The 19,127-nt window shown below is 67.6% G+C and overlaps 1 protein-coding gene across 4 annotated transcripts in view; it reads left to right on the plus strand.

The window, feature by feature from the left end:
* The window catches only part of CAMK2B (calcium/calmodulin dependent protein kinase II beta), a 47,825-nt gene that overhangs the window by 26,144 nt on the left and 2,554 nt on the right, over positions 1-19,127 (plus strand). For 2 of the 4 annotated variants that reach the window (XM_059655994.1, XM_059655992.1), the window contains exons 6-17: positions 946-1,018; positions 3,508-3,610; positions 3,690-3,773; positions 4,199-4,293; positions 4,378-4,500; positions 4,795-4,878; positions 5,276-5,318; positions 6,002-6,076; positions 10,324-10,361; positions 10,452-10,520; positions 11,550-11,594; positions 12,794-12,842. In XM_059655994.1, the coding sequence (XP_059511977.1) occupies positions 946-1,018; positions 3,508-3,610; positions 3,690-3,773; positions 4,199-4,293; positions 4,378-4,500; positions 4,795-4,878; positions 5,276-5,318; positions 6,002-6,076; positions 10,324-10,361; positions 10,452-10,520; positions 11,550-11,594; positions 12,794-12,842 (881 nt within the window). Of the gene's footprint in view, positions 1-945; positions 1,019-3,507; positions 3,611-3,689; positions 3,774-4,198; positions 4,294-4,377; positions 4,501-4,794; positions 4,879-5,275; positions 5,319-6,001; positions 6,077-10,323; positions 10,362-10,451; positions 10,521-11,549; positions 11,595-12,793; positions 12,847-13,835; positions 13,940-14,123; positions 14,208-14,802; positions 14,866-14,898; positions 14,950-19,127 lie in introns of all 4 variants that reach the window. The other 2 variants (XM_059655996.1, XM_059655993.1) reach the window with 2 other exon arrangements.

The raw sequence follows: 19,127 nt of genomic DNA on the forward strand, positions 1-19,127 counted from the left end.
GAGCCTGGGGCCCAGTGGGGTGGGGCTGCCTCCCGCAGGTCTCGGCCTGGCTGCTCTGACCCACAACTGCCACCAAGGGCATCGCCGAGGTGCTTGGGGGCGGGGGACTCCATGGGGGACTCCGCGCGGTGGCTGGTGGCACCTAGATGTGGCCACAGCTTTTGGAGGAGAGGGCTGGCCCCCACTCCTTGGCCTCCGTGGTCATTAGAAAGCAAAGCCCGCCCCGAGCTGACCCTCGGTCACTCCACAGGGCCCAGCAGTGGCAGGAGGGGTCTGGGGGATCTGCCTGCCCTCCTTCCCCCATTTGGAGGGCAGAGGGAGACCGGGGTGGGGGGACCCTGAGGGCCAGTGCCTGGCCCTGGGGGCTGCTGGACTCTTGGGGGGCGGGTCTGACGCAGGGACACTGAACACAGCGGGCGGTGCTGGGCAGCCTGGCCTGGGTGGTGCCTGCCCGCCCCCCAGAGAGCGTCTGGCCCCGATGCCCAGAGCTGAGTTGGGGTGGTAGTGGGGGGGGTTCTAATTTACTGGGATGAGTGGCACCTGCTCTGGCCCAGGAGTGACTGAGAGCTGCAGCATCAGCACTGCCCACTCCCTCTCTCTCTGCCCTTTCACCTCTGCCCTTTCCTGCCTGGGTTCCCCCCAGGCTGTGTTGCAGGGTGTGGCCTCCACCCTGGCCTCCCTCCCAGATGGCCCAGCTCAGGGTCAGGCTTGGCTGGCATGAGCCTGGGAGGGGCCTGGCATGGGGGGCACGGGGCCTGCCAAACCTGCCCTGACCTGGGGCGAGGGGAGCACCCCAGGCCCCTCCTGCCTCTTGGCTCTCGGCTCCCGGCTCTGCTCTGTGAGGCAGACGGCTCCTGGATTCCCTGCCTCCTGGCCCGCCAGGCGGGGGCCTCACCCCAGCGCCCCCCCCGCAGGCCCGCACTAATGCACGTGCTTCTGCCGCAGCCACTGCATCCAGCAGATCCTGGAGGCCGTCCTCCACTGCCACCAGATGGGGGTCGTGCACAGGGACCTCAAGGTGAGTCCCCGCCGCCCGCCCTTCGCACCAGGGCCTGTGTCTGGCCCTGCCTGTCCTGGACCGGAGGCCTGAGGGCCCCTGTGAGCACAGACCTGTACGTGCATGAAGGTGCGTGGTTATGCGTGTGAGACGTGTGCGTGTGTGTGACCGTGTGTGTGTGCGTGTGTGTGTGTGTGCACGCGCGCACGCATGGGGTGTCTGCACACAGCCCTCATAACACTTCCAGGCTCCGGGCTGAGGGGATGGTTGTCAAAATTGAGACCATGAGCCCTGACCGGTGTGGCTCAGTGGATAGAGCGTCGGCCTGCAGACTCAAGGGTCCCGGGTTCGATTCTGGTCAAGGGCATGTACCTGGGTTGCGGGCCATCCCCAATAGGGGGTGTGCAGGAGGCGGCTGATCGATGTTTCTCTCTCACCGATGTTTCTGGCTCTCTATCCCTCTCCCTTCCTCTCTGTAAAAAATCAATAAAATATATTTAAAAAAAACACCAGACCATGAGCACAGGTCCCCTCAGGGGCTCACTCTCTGGGCTGGACTGAGATGCAGACCCGGCAGGTGGGACACAGGAGGTGCTGCCTGTGGGGCTGACGCCATAGGAGCGGAGGGTGAGGTGCCAGCCCCAGGGTCTCTGCCAACGTCCAGCCTTGTCCCTGACGCCCTGTGGCCTCAGCTCAGCCCTGGGCCAAGTGCCCCAGACCCTTCCAGAGGGGTCGCCCGCCCTCCCCCTCCCCACCCCCTCCCTCCCCCTGCCCCTCTGTTCTTTGACCCCAGCTTTCTCTGGGCTGGGGGCCCTGGGCTGTCATTTCTGCTGAGAGGCCCCCTGGTGGCGTGAGGCAGCCTTCCCTTGGAGCTGGCCCTGAATGTGCGTGTGCGCACGTGTGTGTCTGTGGGGTGCTCTGGGACAGACCTGTGCCCGGCTCCCTCTGTGCATGCCCCATGGTCCCTGTCCTCCCACGTGTCTGCTTGGTGCACCGTCTCCTCTGAAGGGCCTCACTGGGGGCCTCTAAGAGGCGGGGCTACGGGGGCGTGGGCAGGAGCCCCGCCTCCTTCCTGGACCCCCGTATTCATAGCCAACGGTGGGGCCAAGGCAGAATATGGAGGTGGGGGGCGGGGCAGGGGGCGCACACAGCATCCTCTCTGGAAAGCGGAAGGCAGGTGGCGGTCCCAGCTCAGAGGACGGCCCTGGCCGGGCCCCTCCCTGGTCGTGCTGTGGGCTGCTCTGGCCACGGCAGGAGCCTGCATGGGGTTTCACCATTCGGGGCTGCGGGGAGGCAGGGGAGCGGGACCAGCACTGGAGGGAGTGTCCTCATTCCTGGGGGGGGCTGTGACCCTAAGATTCAGCTCCAGCCTCCGCCACAGACCGCCTGACGCGGGTGCCCAGCGGTGGGGTCCCCTGCCTGACTCGCTGGCTGCGGGGCCGGGCACGCTCGACACGAACACCCCGGCTCACAGGTGGAGCCGCCAACCTGGGGTGGCGGCGGCCTTTCTTGGCGGCGCTGAGTGTGTGAGGGGAGCGTCCAAGCCTGTGAGGCGTTTGAGCTCATCTGCGCCAACAGGACTTTGTGGGAGCAGGTCCCCGAGGCTCCGAGGGCAGCAGTTCCAGGGTCTTTCAGAATCAAGGGGCCGGAAGGTTCGGGGGCTGGGCTCCGGGCCTGTGACCGAGACCAGGCTCTTCCGAGGGTGGCCCCCCTCACGTCCAGGTGGGTTCCAGGCGCTCGGAAGCCCTGGGCAGGCCTCGCTCACGGCAGGCTGGGACGACCTCCACCACGACCTCCCGGTGGACGGAGGGTCGGCGGCCCGGGGGAGCCACTGTCCACAGAGCCCGTTCCTCGTCCCCGTGGCCGTGTGTCTCAGTGGGCTGGCCTGTGGGGAGGGCGCCCGGCGGTCAGGGGCGAGCCGTCCAGCAGCCAGGAGCTCTGAGCGCTGACCACGCGGGAGGTGGGAGAGGGAAACGGGTGGGAAGGGGTCGGGCCGAGGTCCCGGTCAGAGGACAGCAGCCGCCTGGCTCCCGCAGCCCCTCCGCTGAGCAGGGGTGCTGTTTCCTGAGCGGGAGGCCGGCCTTGCCCACCTGGGAGCCACCTGCGTGGTGGGCGGCGTCCTGCGCTGCCCGGCCTCGGGGCCTTGGTCGTCCCTCTGCGCTTGGGGGTCACTGTCCTGCAGCAAGTGCCCGAGCCCCAGCGGGCACCCACCATGTCTCCCAGCAGCCGGACCCGGGGCGGGAGGAGCCCCTCGGCGATGGTGCCCCTGCCAGGGCTTGCGGGTGCACTCGCTCTGGTCCAGCGCCCCAGTTCCCGTCCTGGGTCTCGGGAGCCCAGCCGCACTCGGAACCAGCCTGTCCCTGTGAGGCTCTTGTTCCTGCGCCAGGGCTGTGGGTGCAGGCCCAGGGCCCACAGGTGTCAGCGGTGCCGGGAGACACCCACATCGGTCAGGCCCGCCCGCCCATCTGCACCCTCTGTCCCTCTGTTTGTCCCCTTGGGGATCCCTGCAGCCCGAGAACCTGCTCCTGGCCAGCAAGTGCAAGGGGGCGGCTGTGAAGCTGGCGGACTTCGGCCTGGCCATCGAGGTGCAGGGGGACCAGCAGGCATGGTTTGGTAAGTGCCCGCTGGGCTGGCCGGGGGTCAGGGAGGGCTCAGCTGCCCCAGGCCCTCACACCCCCTCCCTTCCCGCTAGGGTTCGCGGGCACACCGGGCTACCTGTCCCCGGAGGTCCTGCGCAAGGAGGCTTACGGAAAACCGGTGGACATCTGGGCATGCGGTGAGGCCGGGAGTGGGCTGGCGGGGGGAGCGGGCAGATGGGAGCAGTGGGGGCAGCAGACGAGACCCCTGGGGGCTGCCCCAGCTGGAGCCCCTCCCGCCCAGACTGGACCTGGGGCCCCAGCTGCTGCTCAGACCCCCTGTGCCAGTGATCATGGGCTCGGGGGGGCGTGCAGACCGCCCTGTGATGGGGGTGAGCTGAGGGGCTGTGAGGGTCTCCAAAACGACATGGCTGGGCTGCCAGCGGGGAACCCAGGACCCCGGTGCCTCCCTGGGGCTGCCTGGCTTCAGGCAGGACCCCCTTCGCCGGGGCTGGGAACTGGCTGAGGGCCCACCCCTGCCGGCCGCACACTCACACCTCCTGGCACTGGGCCCCCGGGCGCGGGTGGGCGGGCGTGGCCGAGCTGAGCCTGCCCTCGGCTCCAGGGGTCATCCTGTACATCCTGCTGGTGGGCTACCCGCCCTTCTGGGACGAGGACCAGCACAAGCTGTACCAGCAGATCAAGGCCGGCGCCTACGACGTGAGTGCCCCCCACCCTGCCCTCGGAGAGCCCGGCCCTTGCTGGGGGGCCCCAGACCCCCCTGAGCACTGTTTGCTCCTACAGTTCCCCTCCCCCGAGTGGGACACAGTCACACCCGAAGCCAAAAACCTCATCAACCAGATGCTGACCATCAACCCCGCCAAGCGCATCACCGCGCACGAGGCGCTGAAGCACCCGTGGGTCTGCGTAAGTCCCGCGGCCTCGGGCCTCCCGGGCGGGCGGACCTTGGTCCTGTCCCTGTGCCCGGCTGCCCTGAGCCCCCGTCCCCTGAGTCCCCCAGGAGCCCCCTTCCCCCTGAGCCCCCTACCCCGAGTCCCCCCGTCCCCTGATCCCCCATCCCCTGATCCCCCCCGTCCCCTGAGTCCCCCCTGAGCCCCCTTCCCCGAGTCCCCCATGAGCCCCCCCGAGTCCCCCCGAGCCCCCTTCCCCGAGTGCCCCTGAGCCCCCCACCCCCCTGAGCCCCCGCCCCTGTCCCCACAGCAACGCTCCACGGTGGCCTCCATGATGCACAGGCAGGAGACGGTCGAGTGCCTGAAGAAGTTCAACGCGCGGAGGAAGCTCAAGGTGAGGCGCCTGCCGGGAGGGCCCTGGCTGGGAGGGGGAGGCTGCGAGGCCAGTGTGGCCCCGCTACCCTGGCAACCACTCCCAGGTGCCCGCTGGCCCCGCCCAAGCCTCTCGCCCCGAGGGCTCTGGGTGTGAGGGCGTCCCCAGCTTCCTGGCGGGGACAGGAGGGAGACAGGTCGGCCCCACCACAGGCTGCTGCAGGCAGGGGTACCCCGGGTGGCCCAGCACACGGGGCTGTGCCTGTCGGGGAGAGGCCCCCCGAGGGGCCCTGGAGTCCTGGGGCCCTTTGGAGGCTGTGGGCAGTTCTGCAGCTGGTGAATCCTGCCGGACACCTGTGGGCTGAGGCCTGGGGCTCCCGGCCAGCAGATGCCCAGCCCCAGCCCATGTCTCTCCCCAGGGCGCCATCCTCACCACCATGCTGGCCACCCGGAACTTCTCAGGTGAGACAGCCTCCTCCGGCTCCGTGACCCCCAGCCCCGCCCTTCCCGCCCCCTGCCGCCCCGAGGCCTCCCAGGCACGGGGGCTGGCCCCCAGCTGCCCCGCGTCTGGGTCTGTGTCCCCACCCGACACCCCAGCTCTGTGTCTGTCCGGGCGTCCATAGGTCAGCGCCTCTGTGGCCTGTCGTTGTGCTGAATCTGAGCACCATCTTGTGTGGCGAGAGCAGGCGGCCTCAGCAGCTGCGGGCGTGCTCGTGGCCGGCCCAGGTCGCGGAGGTGGTGGGGCAGGGCGTGCGGCCGCTGGGGGTCGGGGGGCTGGGACCCGAGGCCGAGGGCTCGGCAGGCCCACCAGGGACAGCCTCACCTCGTCCTGTGGCTTGTGTGTGCGGCGTCTGTGGTCCGTCCTGTCTGTCTGCACCCGGCACCCTCCCATGACCTTGCTGTGGCCGTGCTGCGGGCGGCCCCCTCCCATCAGCCCTGACGGGGCGCCCTGTCCCCCGAGACGCCCGTGGGTCCCTAAGGAGGGAGGCGCCTGCTCCAAATGTCAGTCTCCACCTGTCGTCCTCCTGTGAGGGGCCCTGGAACCCCGCGCCCCAGCCAGACTCTAACCTTCTCTGCTTCCTTTGTCTCTTCTCTCCCTCACCTCGCCCCGTCTGCGCCCACCCCTTCTAACCCGGTGCTCACAGTGGGCAGACAGACCACCGCTCCGGCCACAATGTCCACCGCGGCCTCCGGCGCCACCATGGGGCTGGTGGAACAAGGTAGACGCTTGGACCCGCGTCCGCAGCCGCATGGAGCTCCCCTGGCTGCACGCAGCCCCCGGGCAGGGAGCCCCGCTCCCGCCACGCACCCCACAGCCCCGCGCCTTAGGCCCCTCAGCCGTGCCCACGTGCATTTGCCTGAACCCCCAGCCCTGGCCCCTGAGTCTGGGGGTCGGGAGACCCCTTTGGCCAGAGCTCTTTGCTTCGGAAGCTCCGTCCCCCTTGTCCATCCTCATTCAGAGAGACCCTGACCCACAGGGGGTCTGGGTGCTGATGGGGGGTCCTCAGAAGGAGGCCCAGAGGCAGAGACGCCGCCCCGAGAGCCTACGGCCATCTGTCCACCGGGCCTTGTGCCCCTCTCCCCCCGCCCCTCCCACACCCCGCACGCACATACCCTGGCTCCACTGCCCACATGCCGCGGGGGGTCTGTGCCGAGTCGGCCCTGTGAGCCCCGGGGGGGCCCTAGCCGCCCGAGAACGACTTTGAAGGCCTCCTGGTTCTTTCTACAAGGGCCGCTCCCCTCGTCCCCAACCGTGAGGGGAGACACCGGTTCTGCCAACCTGCCCCCAGGAGGCCCAGGTCTGCCCCTGCCCACCGGTGGCCTTGGCCAGACCCTGAGGGCTGCCGACCTCGTCCTCCTCGTGGGCCCACAGCCCAGCACCAGCTGCGGGAGGTGCCCGCTGAGGGCAGGGCCACCGCTGAGGGCCCCTCCCAGGCCCAGGCCCTTTCCCTCCTGCTCACCCACCCTGCCCTGCTCCGATCCACAGCCTGGGCAGCCCCAGCTCCCTGAAAGAGGACCCAGCATTCCAGCTGCCTCCTCTGGGCACCGGGGCGGGGCCAGCCTCAGGGGGACACGCAGGGGCCCCAAAGGGCTGTCCAGTGCCTCATTCTCTGGGTCGTTCAGAAGCACCTGGGCGGGCGGTTAGGGAGCAGGGAACCTGAGGCCAGAGGCTCCCGGTGCAGCCCTGCTGACCGGCACAGGAGTGAGGCGGGCGCTGGAGCTGCCCTACCTGCTCGCCCACAACGCCGCCTCCTGCATGAGCCGCGTGCATGGGGGCTCCGTCCTGGGCACTGGGGGCCACTGTCGGGGGAGGTCAGTGCATGTGGGGGGACCAGCATGGCTGCCCCGTGACCGGACTGGCCTGTGGACCGAGGGCCCTCCCTGGCCTCACCGACCCCGGCAGATGCGGTGGGGGTGGGGGTGGGGGTGTCTCAGTTCCGAGGCCTGGCTTCTCCGTGGGTGATGGCACCCTCAGCCCGCGGAAGTCTGGGTGTCTTTGTAGAGACGTCGCCGTTCGTCAGAGCCCTGGTCGGGTCCCGCATGGCCTTGGGCGGGACTGGGCAGCTGCGGGCGGCGGCGGGTGGTTCGTCTCTCCCAGGGCCTGGGGTGCGGGTGCGCAGGCCCTTGGCTGCTGCCGGGTAACCACGCATGAGCTTCCCGGGCCTTTGCTGGTGAAGACGGGACTCAGCGGGGTTCAGAGTCGCTTGGGACAGCGTTGCTAGGAGACAGGCTGGCACAGGGGCTGGAGGGGAACTGGGTGAACCCCAGGCCGGGCGCTCGCCGCTGCGTCCCGAGGGGTTTCACAGAATCAGGGACTGAAGGGGACCCTCTGCCTGGGCCTGACCCAGGGGCCGCGAGCTGCCCACGGGGAAGACTGGGCAGAACCGACTCCGTCTCTGCTGCGCTGCCTCTGACTCAGAGCCTGGGAAAGCCGCCGGGAAAGCCGGTGGCCCAGGCTGGTGCTCCGCCCCCGTCTCAAATCGGAGAGTGGTCAGCGTGCTCAGCCTCCGGGCAAGTGCCTCTGAGACGGCTGATGCCTCTCCTGCAGGCCCAGCTGGCCAGCCAGCCGGACAGGGAGCCCTGGCGCCACCTCAGACCACTTCCCTTGAGGGGAGGGGGGCTCCCCTGTCCCGGGGCAGAGGCGAGGTGACGGGGGCGAGGGCTGTGCTCCTCGGGACGAGCCTGCTGGGGGGACCCACGCTGTGTCTGCAGGGCCGTCTGGGCCTCCGTCGCCGAGGGAGGTTTCCACGCGGCCCCAGGAATTTCTGGTCCTCGGATGCCTGAGGGCAGGGCCGCCAGGGTGTCTGTCAGCGTCCTGAGTCCGGCTGCCCTGGCCCGGCCCTTGGAGGGCCTGGGGGTGGGGGGGATGAGGGAAGGACGGTCTGGGGTCCTTCACTCCCTGGGACCCAGCAGACAGCGCTTCTCACAGAGGGAGGCCAATAAGAGGCAGGCTGCTGCTTCAACTCTGCCCTGAGGATGCTGGGAGGGAGCTTTAAAAATATACACACCCTGGCCGGTTTCTCCGTGGTTAGAGCAGTGATGGCGAACCTATGACACGTGTCAGAGGCGACACGCGAACTCATTGTTTTTGGTTGATTTTTCTTTGTTAAATGGCATTTAAATATATAAAATAAATATCAGAAATATAAATCAAAACATTTCTATATGTGACACGGCACCAGAGTTAAGTTAGGGTTTTTCAAAATGCTGACACGCCGAGATCACAAGGTTCGCCATCACTGGGCTAGAGTGTCGGCCTGCGGACCAAAGGGTCATGGGTTCGATTCTGGTCAAGGGCACGCACCTCAGTTGCAGGCTCCTTCCCGGTCTGGGCCCTGGTCCGGGCGCGTGCAGGAGGCAACCAATCGATGTATTTCTCTCACATCAGTGTTTCTCTCTGTCTTTCCCTCTCTCTCGTACTCGCTCTAAAAATCAATGGGAAAATTTCCTTGGATGAGGATTAACCAAAAAAAAAGAAGTATATATGTATAGATATTAATTGCTTTTAGAGAGAGGAAGGGAGAGGGAGAGAGAGAAACATCAGTGATGAGAGAATCATTGATCAGCTGCTTCCTGCATGCTCCACACTGGAGATGGAGCCCACAACCCAGGCATGTGCCCTGACCAGGAATCGAACTGTGACTCCTGGTTCATAGGTCAACGCTCACCACTGAGCCACGCGGGCCGGGCTAGGAGGGGAGCTTGTGAGAGGAGGGACAGACCCTGGGGAGCAGGAAGCCATGTCCAGTGCAGCTGCTCGGAGAGCCTGAGGGCCTCTGACCCCCTCCCCATGCAGAGCCCGAGGGCAGCCATGAGGTCCTGGTCCCCGCTGGCCCCTGCACCGGGTCCTGACCCCCTTCCCAACTGAGCAGTATCGGGTCCCCCGCAGAGGGCTTGCTGAGCAGATACCCCCCAAGTTTCTGCCTCAGAGGGCCTGGGGGTCCAGGGGGTGCTAATGCTGCCAGCAGGGGACCCACACTCTCTGGGTCTAAGTGCCTGTCTCGGCTCCCAGCAGGTGGTTGCTCCCGGGCCTCTGTGCCCCCCCCCCCCCACCCTGTCCCGACCCATCCCTGTCCCAGTCCCTGGGACAGGCAACCCTTCAGAGCTGGCCAGCCTTCGGGGCCGCCCAGGCCCGGGTGAGGGACCCTCCCTGCTTCTCTAACCACACCCGCCGGCCTGCTGGGCACTGCTTGACTGGTGGGGGCAGGGGGCAGGGGGCAGGGCACACTGTGGTCCTGGGCGGGCTGACTCTGCCTGAACTGACACAAACCTGTTTTCTCTCTCCCCCTCACGCCCTCCCCTCCCCTCACCTTTGTGCGAGGTAAGCTGACTTCCTTCTCTGCAGTTCTGTCGTTAAAATGGGCCTCTGTGGAGGGCAGCGGGGAGGCCCAGGGTGCCCTGACCTCCACGGGGGGGCGGGAGGGGGCAAGCGGCCAGGCCTGGGCGTCGGAGGGCCGGGGGCAGCCTGGGGTACAGGTGGCCTTTGACCCTCTCCCACTCATGTCATCCTGCTGATCTCACTGGGAGCCCGGGAGCCCGGGTAGGTGGGCACAGAGGTGGCAGCTCCAGCTGCCGGGCAAGGCCAGGACGAGGCCCCAAAGGAGAGGTGCCTCGGGCTGCGGCCGCGGGGCCCAGAGGCCGGGCAGACGGATACCTGGGGTGGGGACAGGCCCCGCCTGTGGGCAGCCAGCTGCAGCCCCACCCGCTGCCAACATGCAGTGAGGAGGGATGCCCGCCACACAGCCTGGCGCCCATCCTGTGACCTCACCTGGGGCACCCGCCTGCCTCCCCACGGACGGCCCGCCCCCCGCAGCCAGGGTCCCCCGTTGGGGGAGACATCTCGGCCCCCGGGCAGCCACCCCTGCCTCACTCTTGGGGAGCCCGGCACCTGGTGGGCCCCGAGGTCACGCCGGCGGGGGCTGCAGAGGGCGGCCCCTCACGGTGCCTTTTCCTCCCCACGCAGCAGCCAAGAGCATGCTCACCAAGAAGGCCGACGGCGTGAAGGTGAGGCTCCCGGTTCCCGGCTCCCGGCTCCCCGGGCGCCCGAGGGAGGCCCTCGTTCTCCCCCTGACGCCCCCTCTGTCTCCGCTGCAGACCCCGACCAACAGCACCAAGAACAGCGCCGCCACCAGCCCCAAGGGGACGCTCCCTCCAGCCACCCTGGTACTGGGCCCGCAGCCCCTTCCTGCCCCGGGCCCGGGCCTGAGGCAGCCACCCCTCAGGAGGCCTGGTCGGCCGTGGGGGCCCAGCTCCGGCCGGTCTGACGGATGACACGGCCCCTCACCCCCACTGCTCCTTGGGGGTGGGATGAGGGGTGAGGGGTGAGGGGTGAGGGGTGAAGCTACATCAAGAGCCCCGCTCAGCAGCCAGACAGGCCAACTCCTGCCTCACTGGTGGGTCCGTGGTGAGAGGCCCACGGGACCAGGGGCCATGACACCAGACCCGGGTGCTGCCCAGTGCAGGCTCTGGGGAGACGGGGGCAGCAGGGACCCCACACAGCCTCCCTGGGCGGGGTGGGCTGGTCTCTCTGTGCCCACTGTGATCTGCAGGGAGGCAGAGACCCTGGGCAGATGTGGGACGGGCCCTGCTGGCCTGTGGCTGCCGGAGGGAGGGGAGGGGCTGGCGAACATGGGGACCCCCTGCTGGGGGGGATCCTGGGCTCTAGGCCTCACCTGGGGTGGGGGGTCCTGTCCAGGAGAGACCACAGCTGGTGGTCGGGTTGTGGCCGTAGAGGTGGGGTTGCTGGTCCACCTGTTCTCAGTGATGCTCAGGGGGCAGGAGGCTCAGGGCGGCCGGGTACAGGGGCCCACCTGACGCCCCGGGAAGGCTGGGTTTGCTCATGGCCGACCAGGACATGTGGGCGTCCAGGCCCAGCAGGGGAAGCCCCGTGCGGCCTCACAGCCAGCCCGTCCTGGGCTCCTCCACCCCCCCTGCCCCTGCATCCCACGCCGTCTTACAGCCCAGGCCCCGCGCCAGCCCCTCTGCAGCCGGCCCTACAGCCTCTCCCCCCGCCCACCCCCCTGGCCACACTCTGCATCCCCACGGCCTGGGCCTCACATCTGCCTCATCGCTGCCCCTCCCCCTCGCAGCTGCTCCCCCTGGCCCCCTCCATCGCTGCCTGTCCCCCCTGCTCCTCAGCTCTGCTGGGCGCCCGTGGCCCCTCCTCTCACTCCCTCCTTCCTTCCTCTGTAGGAACCTCAAACCACCGTCATTCATAACCCTGTGGACGGGATCAAGGTACTGCCCTCACCCTCAGGGAGCTTCTGTGGGGGCCGGAGGCAGACCCCTGGCCCGGGGAAGGGCTGGGCATTGACCCTGTGGGGGCAGGTGTCCCAAAACCGATCTCGAGGCAGCACGGAGCCCATGCGTCCGCTGCTCCTGCCGGGAAGGCCCCGGGCGCTGCCCTGGAGGCATCGCTCCCAGCCCGCTGGGGCCAGGGGCCCAGGCTCCATGACTGCAGAGCGGCCACTTCTCAGGACCTCCTGGCTGCCGTCCACCCTGTCCACTGCCCTGGCTGAGTGCGGGGCCTGGGGGGGGCCGCCCAGACCGGTGACCCCGCCCACCTTCACCTGCTGCCAGAGCTTCCTGCGGGCTGGCCGCTCTGCTCCTCTCCGCTCCTCATCGGCTCCCATCCCACCCGCATCTCAAGGGCAGGGAAGGGCTGGCCCTCGGGTGGCGGGTCCCCAGCTGTTTCCAGGACAGGCACCCCCAACCCGAACCCAGGCCTGCAGCTGGATCCCCCCAGCCATGGGCTCCTCAGAGGCCCCCAACCCCGCCATGGGCTGGGCTAGAGCCCGTGGCCTCTGCCTCACTGGCTGACCAGGGTGCCCTGGGGCCTGCAGGTCCTCGCACCCGGCGCAGGGACGGGGCTCCCCGGACAGCCTTCTGGGCTGTGGCGTGAGTCCTGGGTCTCGACAGGCAGACCCTCCTGTTGGCCCAAGGCCCGGAGCCGCGTTCGCCAGGCGGGACGGGGTCCCTCGGGACCCTGTGGGGATACCCCTTCTAGGGAGCAGGCTGCCTGGGAGCCTGGTGATGGGTGGGTGGCAGCTGCTTTGTTATCTGAAGGGCAGCATCTGGGCTCCCAGGCCACTGGCGGGGTGGACCAGGCCGGCTAGACAGAGGAGGCCGGGAAGGAGGTGTGGGCGCCCCACACTCTGCCAGCCACCCAGGTTCCCGCCCACTCTGGGGGCCGCCCCCCCCCGTCCAGGAGCCTCGGACTCTCAGGCCTGGCTCCCTCTGCTCCGAGCCGTCCGAGCAGCGTCTTCCACCGCGCACATCGTGTTGCCTTGGGACGTGGGCGGCGGGACCTGGGGTCACACGGAGCCCGGCTGCCTGTGCGTCTCTGGGTCCTGCAAGGGCGCCTCCCAGGCCCCTGACCCCAGGCCCCTTGGCGGGTCGGGCAGCCGAGTGCTGACCCTGCCTCCCTGTCTCCCCAGGACTCATCGGACAGCGCGCACACCACCATAGAGGACGAGGACACGAAAGGTGCGCGCACTCCCCACCGGCAGGGGCGTTGGCGGCGGGTCCTGGTCAGGGTCTGACTCGGACGTCCCTGGGGCTGGCCGTGCAGCGACAGCGATCGGGCCCAGCCTGCCTGCCAGGCTGTCCGGGTGTGCAGGCCTCCAGCCGCGCCTGCCAGGCGGGCACCCTGACAGTGAGGAGGCTTCTGCCCTCTGCCCTCCCCACCCGTCCCCCAACTCACCCCTGGGCCAGGCGCCCAGTTTTCACAGGAGAAACCAGTTCACAGTTGAATTGGCTAAATTTCTTCAGGTTCCTTAAGGTCATGGCCGTCTGGCTGGCAGTTGAGTGGACGAGCAGTCGAGGGCCTTGCCAGGTTCTGTGCGATTCCGTGGCCTCGATGTGGGGGCAGGGATCTGTGCCCAGGCCCCAGCCCAGGCCACACCCCCACGTGGGGCTGTGGACCCCCTGACACACACCAGCGCCCTTGGGGCTGCCCAGGGCACCCCGCTGGCCACGCTGCAGCTTGGGGGCGAAGGCCAGGCCCACCCCCCACTGCGGCTGCCCAGCGCGGAGGGGAGCACGGGCCTGAGCAGGGAGACGGGCGTGTGAGTGGCTGACAGAGACGGAGGCAGGCTGGAGCCAGCAGCATGGAGGCCAGCCCCCATCTGGCCTGTGGGGGCTCTGGTCCTGGCCTGCTGGGGGAAGGGGGTTGGGGGGGGGGGGCACGGTCAGGCCGCTGCTTCCCAAATCTGACCCCAACCTGTGCACTGAAGGCCCCGTACACAGAGGAGCCCCGAGCCTCGCCCGCCCCCCGCCCCCTGCCCCCCGCCCCTGCCCCCACCCGGGCACACGCAGGCCCCCACCCGCTGCGTGGACCTCAACACCTGCTGTGATGGGACCGCTCTAGACACTCCTGGGTTGGGGTTCTCCAGCTTCACTCCCACCTCCTCTCTCCTGTCCTTTCTTTCTGCAACCCCCTCCCTGCCTGCCTCCTGGTCACGTCTGTCTGTTCACCAGCCCCCGGGGCCCCGACTTGAGCTCGGTGAGGAGGGCTCTGGCCTGTGAGGCCGAGGGCCCCCTGCCCTGCCCGGCTCCCATGGGCCCCTGCCTGCCCCATGCAAGTAGCCGGCCCTGTGGCTGTGGGGCCTCCGCGAAGGGCCTGCAGCCCTCTCCAGGGGACCGTGAGAGCCACGGGCGGCTGAGCCCCGTGTGAGTTGTCTCCACTGGCTCAGGCTCCTCCCTGAGACAGGCCCAGGTGGGAGGCAGGGCTCCCTATCCCCTCCTCACGTCCACCCCGTCTGCCAGCCCCCAGGGCCTCTGGCGTCCTGAGCTCCAGCCGGAGGGGCTCAGGGACCGTGGAAGCCGAGGGCCCCCTGCCCACCCATGTAAGTGACACGGCTCTGCACCCCGCCAGGCATGGCCGAGTGGCCAGGCACCCCTGCTCACGCTGCAGCCAGCGCCCCACACACTTGCCGCTGCCCAGCACCAGCCTGGCAGCCTCTGAGGCCACGGGCCTGTCCCCTCGCCTCCCCCAGACTGTCTGCGTGGCCTCCGCAGTCACGCTGCCTTCACAGCCCCCCCCCCCCCCTGAGCCCCAGGCAGCACTCAGGGAGCCCTTGACAGTTGTCAGGCCTGTGGCTAAAGGAGCAGAGGGCCTGCCTCTGCCCCGTGTCCTCCCCATGGCTGGCGGGTCCCGGCACATCCTCACCCTCCATCCTGTCACATTGTCCTGGGCCAGGTGCCCCCCAGGCTGGCCCCTCTGCTCCAAGCAGCTTCCCCCCACACCCGCCATGACCCTTCCATCCTCCCATGACTCCCGATGTCCCCCCGTTTCCCCCACAACCCCTCCATCCCTTGCATGTTTCTCATGACCCCCTTTTCACCCTCCACCCCCGTGACCCCCTCTGCTTGGCTGTCAGCCCTCAGGTTTCCTCTCTTGCAGGCCCCCCCCCCCCGTGTTCACATCTGTTCTGTTCCGCCTCAGCCCCCAGGATCTCTGACATCCTGAACACAGTGAGGAGGGGCTCAGGGACCCCAGAAACCCAGGGCTCCCCACCCTGCCTGTCTCTGGCTCTCCCAGGCCCCCCACCCTGCCCGTCTCCGGCTCTCCCAGGCCCCCCACCTGCCCCAAGTAACATCTCGAGGGGCCCTGCGCTGTCCCCCGGGCTCTGTGCTGTGGAGACCCAGGCCGCAGTGTGGGTCCTCACCCCCCACCCCCGCTCTGGGACCGGCAGCTGGGGGCTCGGAAGGGGCCGGGGCAGCCGGAGTTCGTGGCTAGAGATGGGGCATGAACACCCGTCTCCTAAGCACCTGCAGACGGTCCAGGGTGAACGGGGCCTGCAGGCAGCGAGGCTCCTGGAAGCAGAGGGGCCAGTGGCTACAGGGGCGCCCGGGCGTGCATCTGGCGTCCCTCCGGCTGGGTCCCTCCCGCTGGGTCCAGGGCTGAGGGCAGCTCCATGGGGGGCTCCGTGGCGAGGGGAGGCCTGGCCCTGCAGGGCGGGCAGGAGCGCGGCAGCAGAGGCCTCAGCCGGCTGCCCCCCGGGAGGGAGGAGCGAGCTGCTGGCCCGTCTGCCGACTGCCCGCCAGTATCACTTACAGGGATGGATGACACCCCGGGCTGCAGCCACCCCCACCCGTGGGGAGGCTCCGGGCTCAGAGGAGAGGCAGCGGGGCCAGGGGCCAGGCATGGCGGGGGAGTGGCTGGGTGAGTGCGGCCCCTGCCCACCCTGTGGGCCAAGTGGGGGGAGGCTGAGGCAGGGCGGGGGGGACTGGCTGAGCTGTGGGGGAGGGCTGGCGGTCTGTGGCCTGCTGGCCAAGGCCCTGTGGACGGCCCTGCTGAGAGGGCTCTGTGCTTGGCTCGAGGGGCCAGGGCCTGAGTGGGGGCCCCTGGGTGTCCGATGTGCCTGAGGGGTTGGAGCGAGTGGGGGGGGTGGCACCACTCGGCTAGTGGTGGGATGGGGGGAATCTGGTAGGCACACGGGACTCTGGGGGTGCAGCGTCTCGTCTGAGTTCAGAGGCTCCATGTCCCAGACCCTGGACGGGTGCCCAAGGCTTGGAGACCTGCAGGGATGCTCCCAGGGGACCACCTGCATGGACCAGCCCCAGCTGCAACCCTTACCGTGGGGCCAGCGCAGCAGCCTGGCAGGCTCTGGGGACAGGCCTGTGTGGGGCTGCAGCATGGCTCTGCCTGTTTAGGGGTCTGACTTGAGCTTGATTAAGGGTCGTGGGGACCACAGAGGGGCCGTGAGCAGGACTAAATGCCAGGGGATGGGTTCTGGAGCTAGCAGAGGTGGCTTGGCCTGGGGGTGGGGCATTGGGGTGCCGAGGGCAGGGGCCTCCCAGCCGGCCTCCCTCAGGGAACAGGGTGAGTCTTGCTCCTGGATGTGCCCCACCTGAGTTCCTGGCACCCCAGCAACTTGAGTGTGTATGAGTGTGGATGGGAGGGTCCCCAGGTGACAGGACGGGGTGGGGCAGCTTGGGGAAGGACTGTCTGGGGCTGAGGTCTGCTCGCCATGGGTCTGAGCAGGTGAGCCAACCCCAGGCGTCCAGTCTCCAGCTTGGGGATGCCCAGGCACAGGGGTGTCCTGGGGGAGGGGGAGAGGAGCGGGCGCCGTGGGCCCTCCTCTCTCGAGTGCATGCCGCCAGCTGTCTCGGTGTGAAATGGGGTCGTGCTCGCTGGCCAGGCTGCATCTCCGTAATCAGGATTATACGCCAGCCTGATCCTGCAGCTGCCTGCCTGGATGGCTGGGGCCCCGGCAGATGCCAAGGCACAGGGCATGGTGCCAGCAAGGGGTCACCGGGGTGCCCTGGGCCCCTGGCCAGGGTGGGAGCAGTGGCCCCCCCGAGCTGGTTTGTGTCCACAGATTTATGCTGTACGCTCAGGAATGTCCTGTCTAACTTAATACTTTCTCTACACCAACTCCCGTTTTAAATTACAATATGTTTAAAAACACTCAGTACTTCGCCCCTAGTGGACGGCTAGGGTCACTTACAATGGCCGGTGACTGTGACCTCAAAGTGCAGGGGAACCAGCAGGAAAATGTCCCTCGGCTCCCCTGAGGGACTGTGGCCAGGGCTCGTGGGCGGGGCAGCTCCGCTGTCTGAGAAGGGAGATGACCAGGTCGGTGGGAGGTGGAGGGTCCGGGCAGGGGCTGGACTCACCCTGAGCAAGGGGCCCGGACAGCATGAGGCAGGAGCTGGCAGCTGTGGGAAGGAAGTGGCCAGGCCTCATGGGGAGGGTCTGGGGGGACGATGGGGTGCAGACAGGGGAGCCTGAAGCTGGAAACGGCCTCCACGAAGGTGATGCTCAGCACTGGGACTCGCCCAGGCAGAAGGCAGAGAGGCGGGACAGCCGCACGGAGACCTGGGACCTGGGGAGCTGGAGCCGCAGCCCCTCCTAAAGGCCAGCCTCCAGGGCCAAACCTGCCGGTCAGACAAGGGGCAGGAAAGGAAAGCAGCACAGAAGCAGAAGTGCGGTGGCCCAGAGGGGCCTTTTCAAGACGGGAGCCTACGCATGCTTGCAGGCCGGCGCACATGCATGCAGACAGGCACACACTCCCACCTGACACGCACAGGGTGCACCCAACCCTCAGGTGTCTGACGCGTGGGCTCACACGCAGCTGGCAGCATCTTCTGCCACAGGCTCAGTCCCCCTCCAGGTGGGTTCCCGGGACAGGGAGTGCCCAGACAGCCCAGGGGCAGCCGGCCTGGACCACCGGCACCTGCTTCTGAACGCCAAGTGCGTGGGGAACTGAGCCCCTGACAGCCTCAGAAGCCCATGCCACGTGGCAGCCCTGCAGAGCCATGGTCCCACGCTCTGCCGGGAATGGAGGGCTTCACGCAGACACGCGGCTGGGCAGCCTCGACCCCTGGGGCCCGGGAAGAGGCTGTGGGGTCCCGAGTTCTTTCAAGCCATTGGTCATTGCTTTCAGCGATCACCGCTGTGCGTGCGGGCATGCCTGTGCGTGCGGGCATGCCTGTGTCTGCACAGAAGTGGTGCAGCACCTACCCAGGGAGAGTGAGTACGGAACAAGATTGAGGGGACATAGGCACCTGCAACTACGTGAGATTTTATTTCTTTAAGAAGCATCTGGAGCCAATAGGACAATGTCCAGATTTGCGTCCACCCGGAGTGGCTGGATTATCCTCTCTGCTTCTTCCGTGTGTTGAAAATATTTTGCACAAAAACAAATGTACTTAGAGACAGAGGGCCTCGGGCAACCACCTGGGGCCAGGCCTGCTGAGGCCGAGGCCAAGTAGGCGGGAGCCTGGAGGGTGGTGGAGAGCGCGGGAGTGGTGTGCTGGCTGGCACCTGGGCCCAAGACTGCAAGCAGGTAGAGACCAGAGGAGGCGCAGGCCAACACCTGGTTGGCTGCCTTCCCGGGGGAGGGGCACGGCTCATGCACTCTGCTCTCTGAGCTGCCTGGCCTTTGGGCAGAGGCCTCCCTGAGCCCCCCGTCTTCTCCCTGCTGTGCTTGCCAGCCCTTCCTAGTCCCCTGGAGCAGTGGTCGGCAAACCGTGGCTCGCGGGCCACATGCGGCTCTTTGGCCCCTTGAGTGTGGCTCTTCCACAAAATACCACGTGCGGGCGCGCACGTACAGTGCGATTGAAACTCCGTGGCCCAAGCGCAGAAGTCGGTTTTCGGCCTGGGCGAGTCTGTTTTGAAGAAGTGGCGTTAGAAGAAGTGGGGGGTGTCAGTCGGGTGACGGGATACGCGGCGCGGGGGAGGTACATGGTTTTGAGGTACGTCCGCTGAGGGCGACCCCTTCCAACTCTCCCATCCACACTCGTCTCTGAAACAAGTACACAAGGTGAGTGTGGACGGGAGAGGTGGAAGGGGTCGACCTCAGCGAACGTACCGCAATCAGATTGAGGACGTTTTTGGCAAAGGCCAGCTCAGGAGGACCCTCATTAAGTGAATAACAACATACCTACCTGTATAGTTTAAGCTTAAAAAATATGGCTCTCAAAAGAAGTTTCAGTCGTTGTCCTGTTGATATTTGGCTCTGTTGACTAATGAGTTTGCCGACCACGGCCCTGGGATTTGGGAAGGACCTTGTGGGCGGAGCGGGAAGGCAGATCAGGGCTGCAGAGGGCCCAGGGCTGTGGTGGTTGTGGTGGGTCCCAGGCCCCTGTCAGCGTTTCCCAGACATTTTGTGCTGGGGGTGGAATTCTGTTACTCAGAAACGTTTTATTGATGGCAGACGCGGTAGAAACTTGTTGGACTTGTGGGAGCCGTGCTGGCCTTGGAGAGAACGGTCCGGGCGGACAGTTTGGGCACGGGGCTTCCGTCCCCTGGAGGGGAGGGGA

Source organism: Myotis daubentonii, chromosome 10 (assembly GCF_963259705.1).
Source record: "Myotis daubentonii chromosome 10, mMyoDau2.1, whole genome shotgun sequence".
NCBI classification, from domain to species: Eukaryota; Metazoa; Chordata; class Mammalia; order Chiroptera; family Vespertilionidae; genus Myotis; species Myotis daubentonii.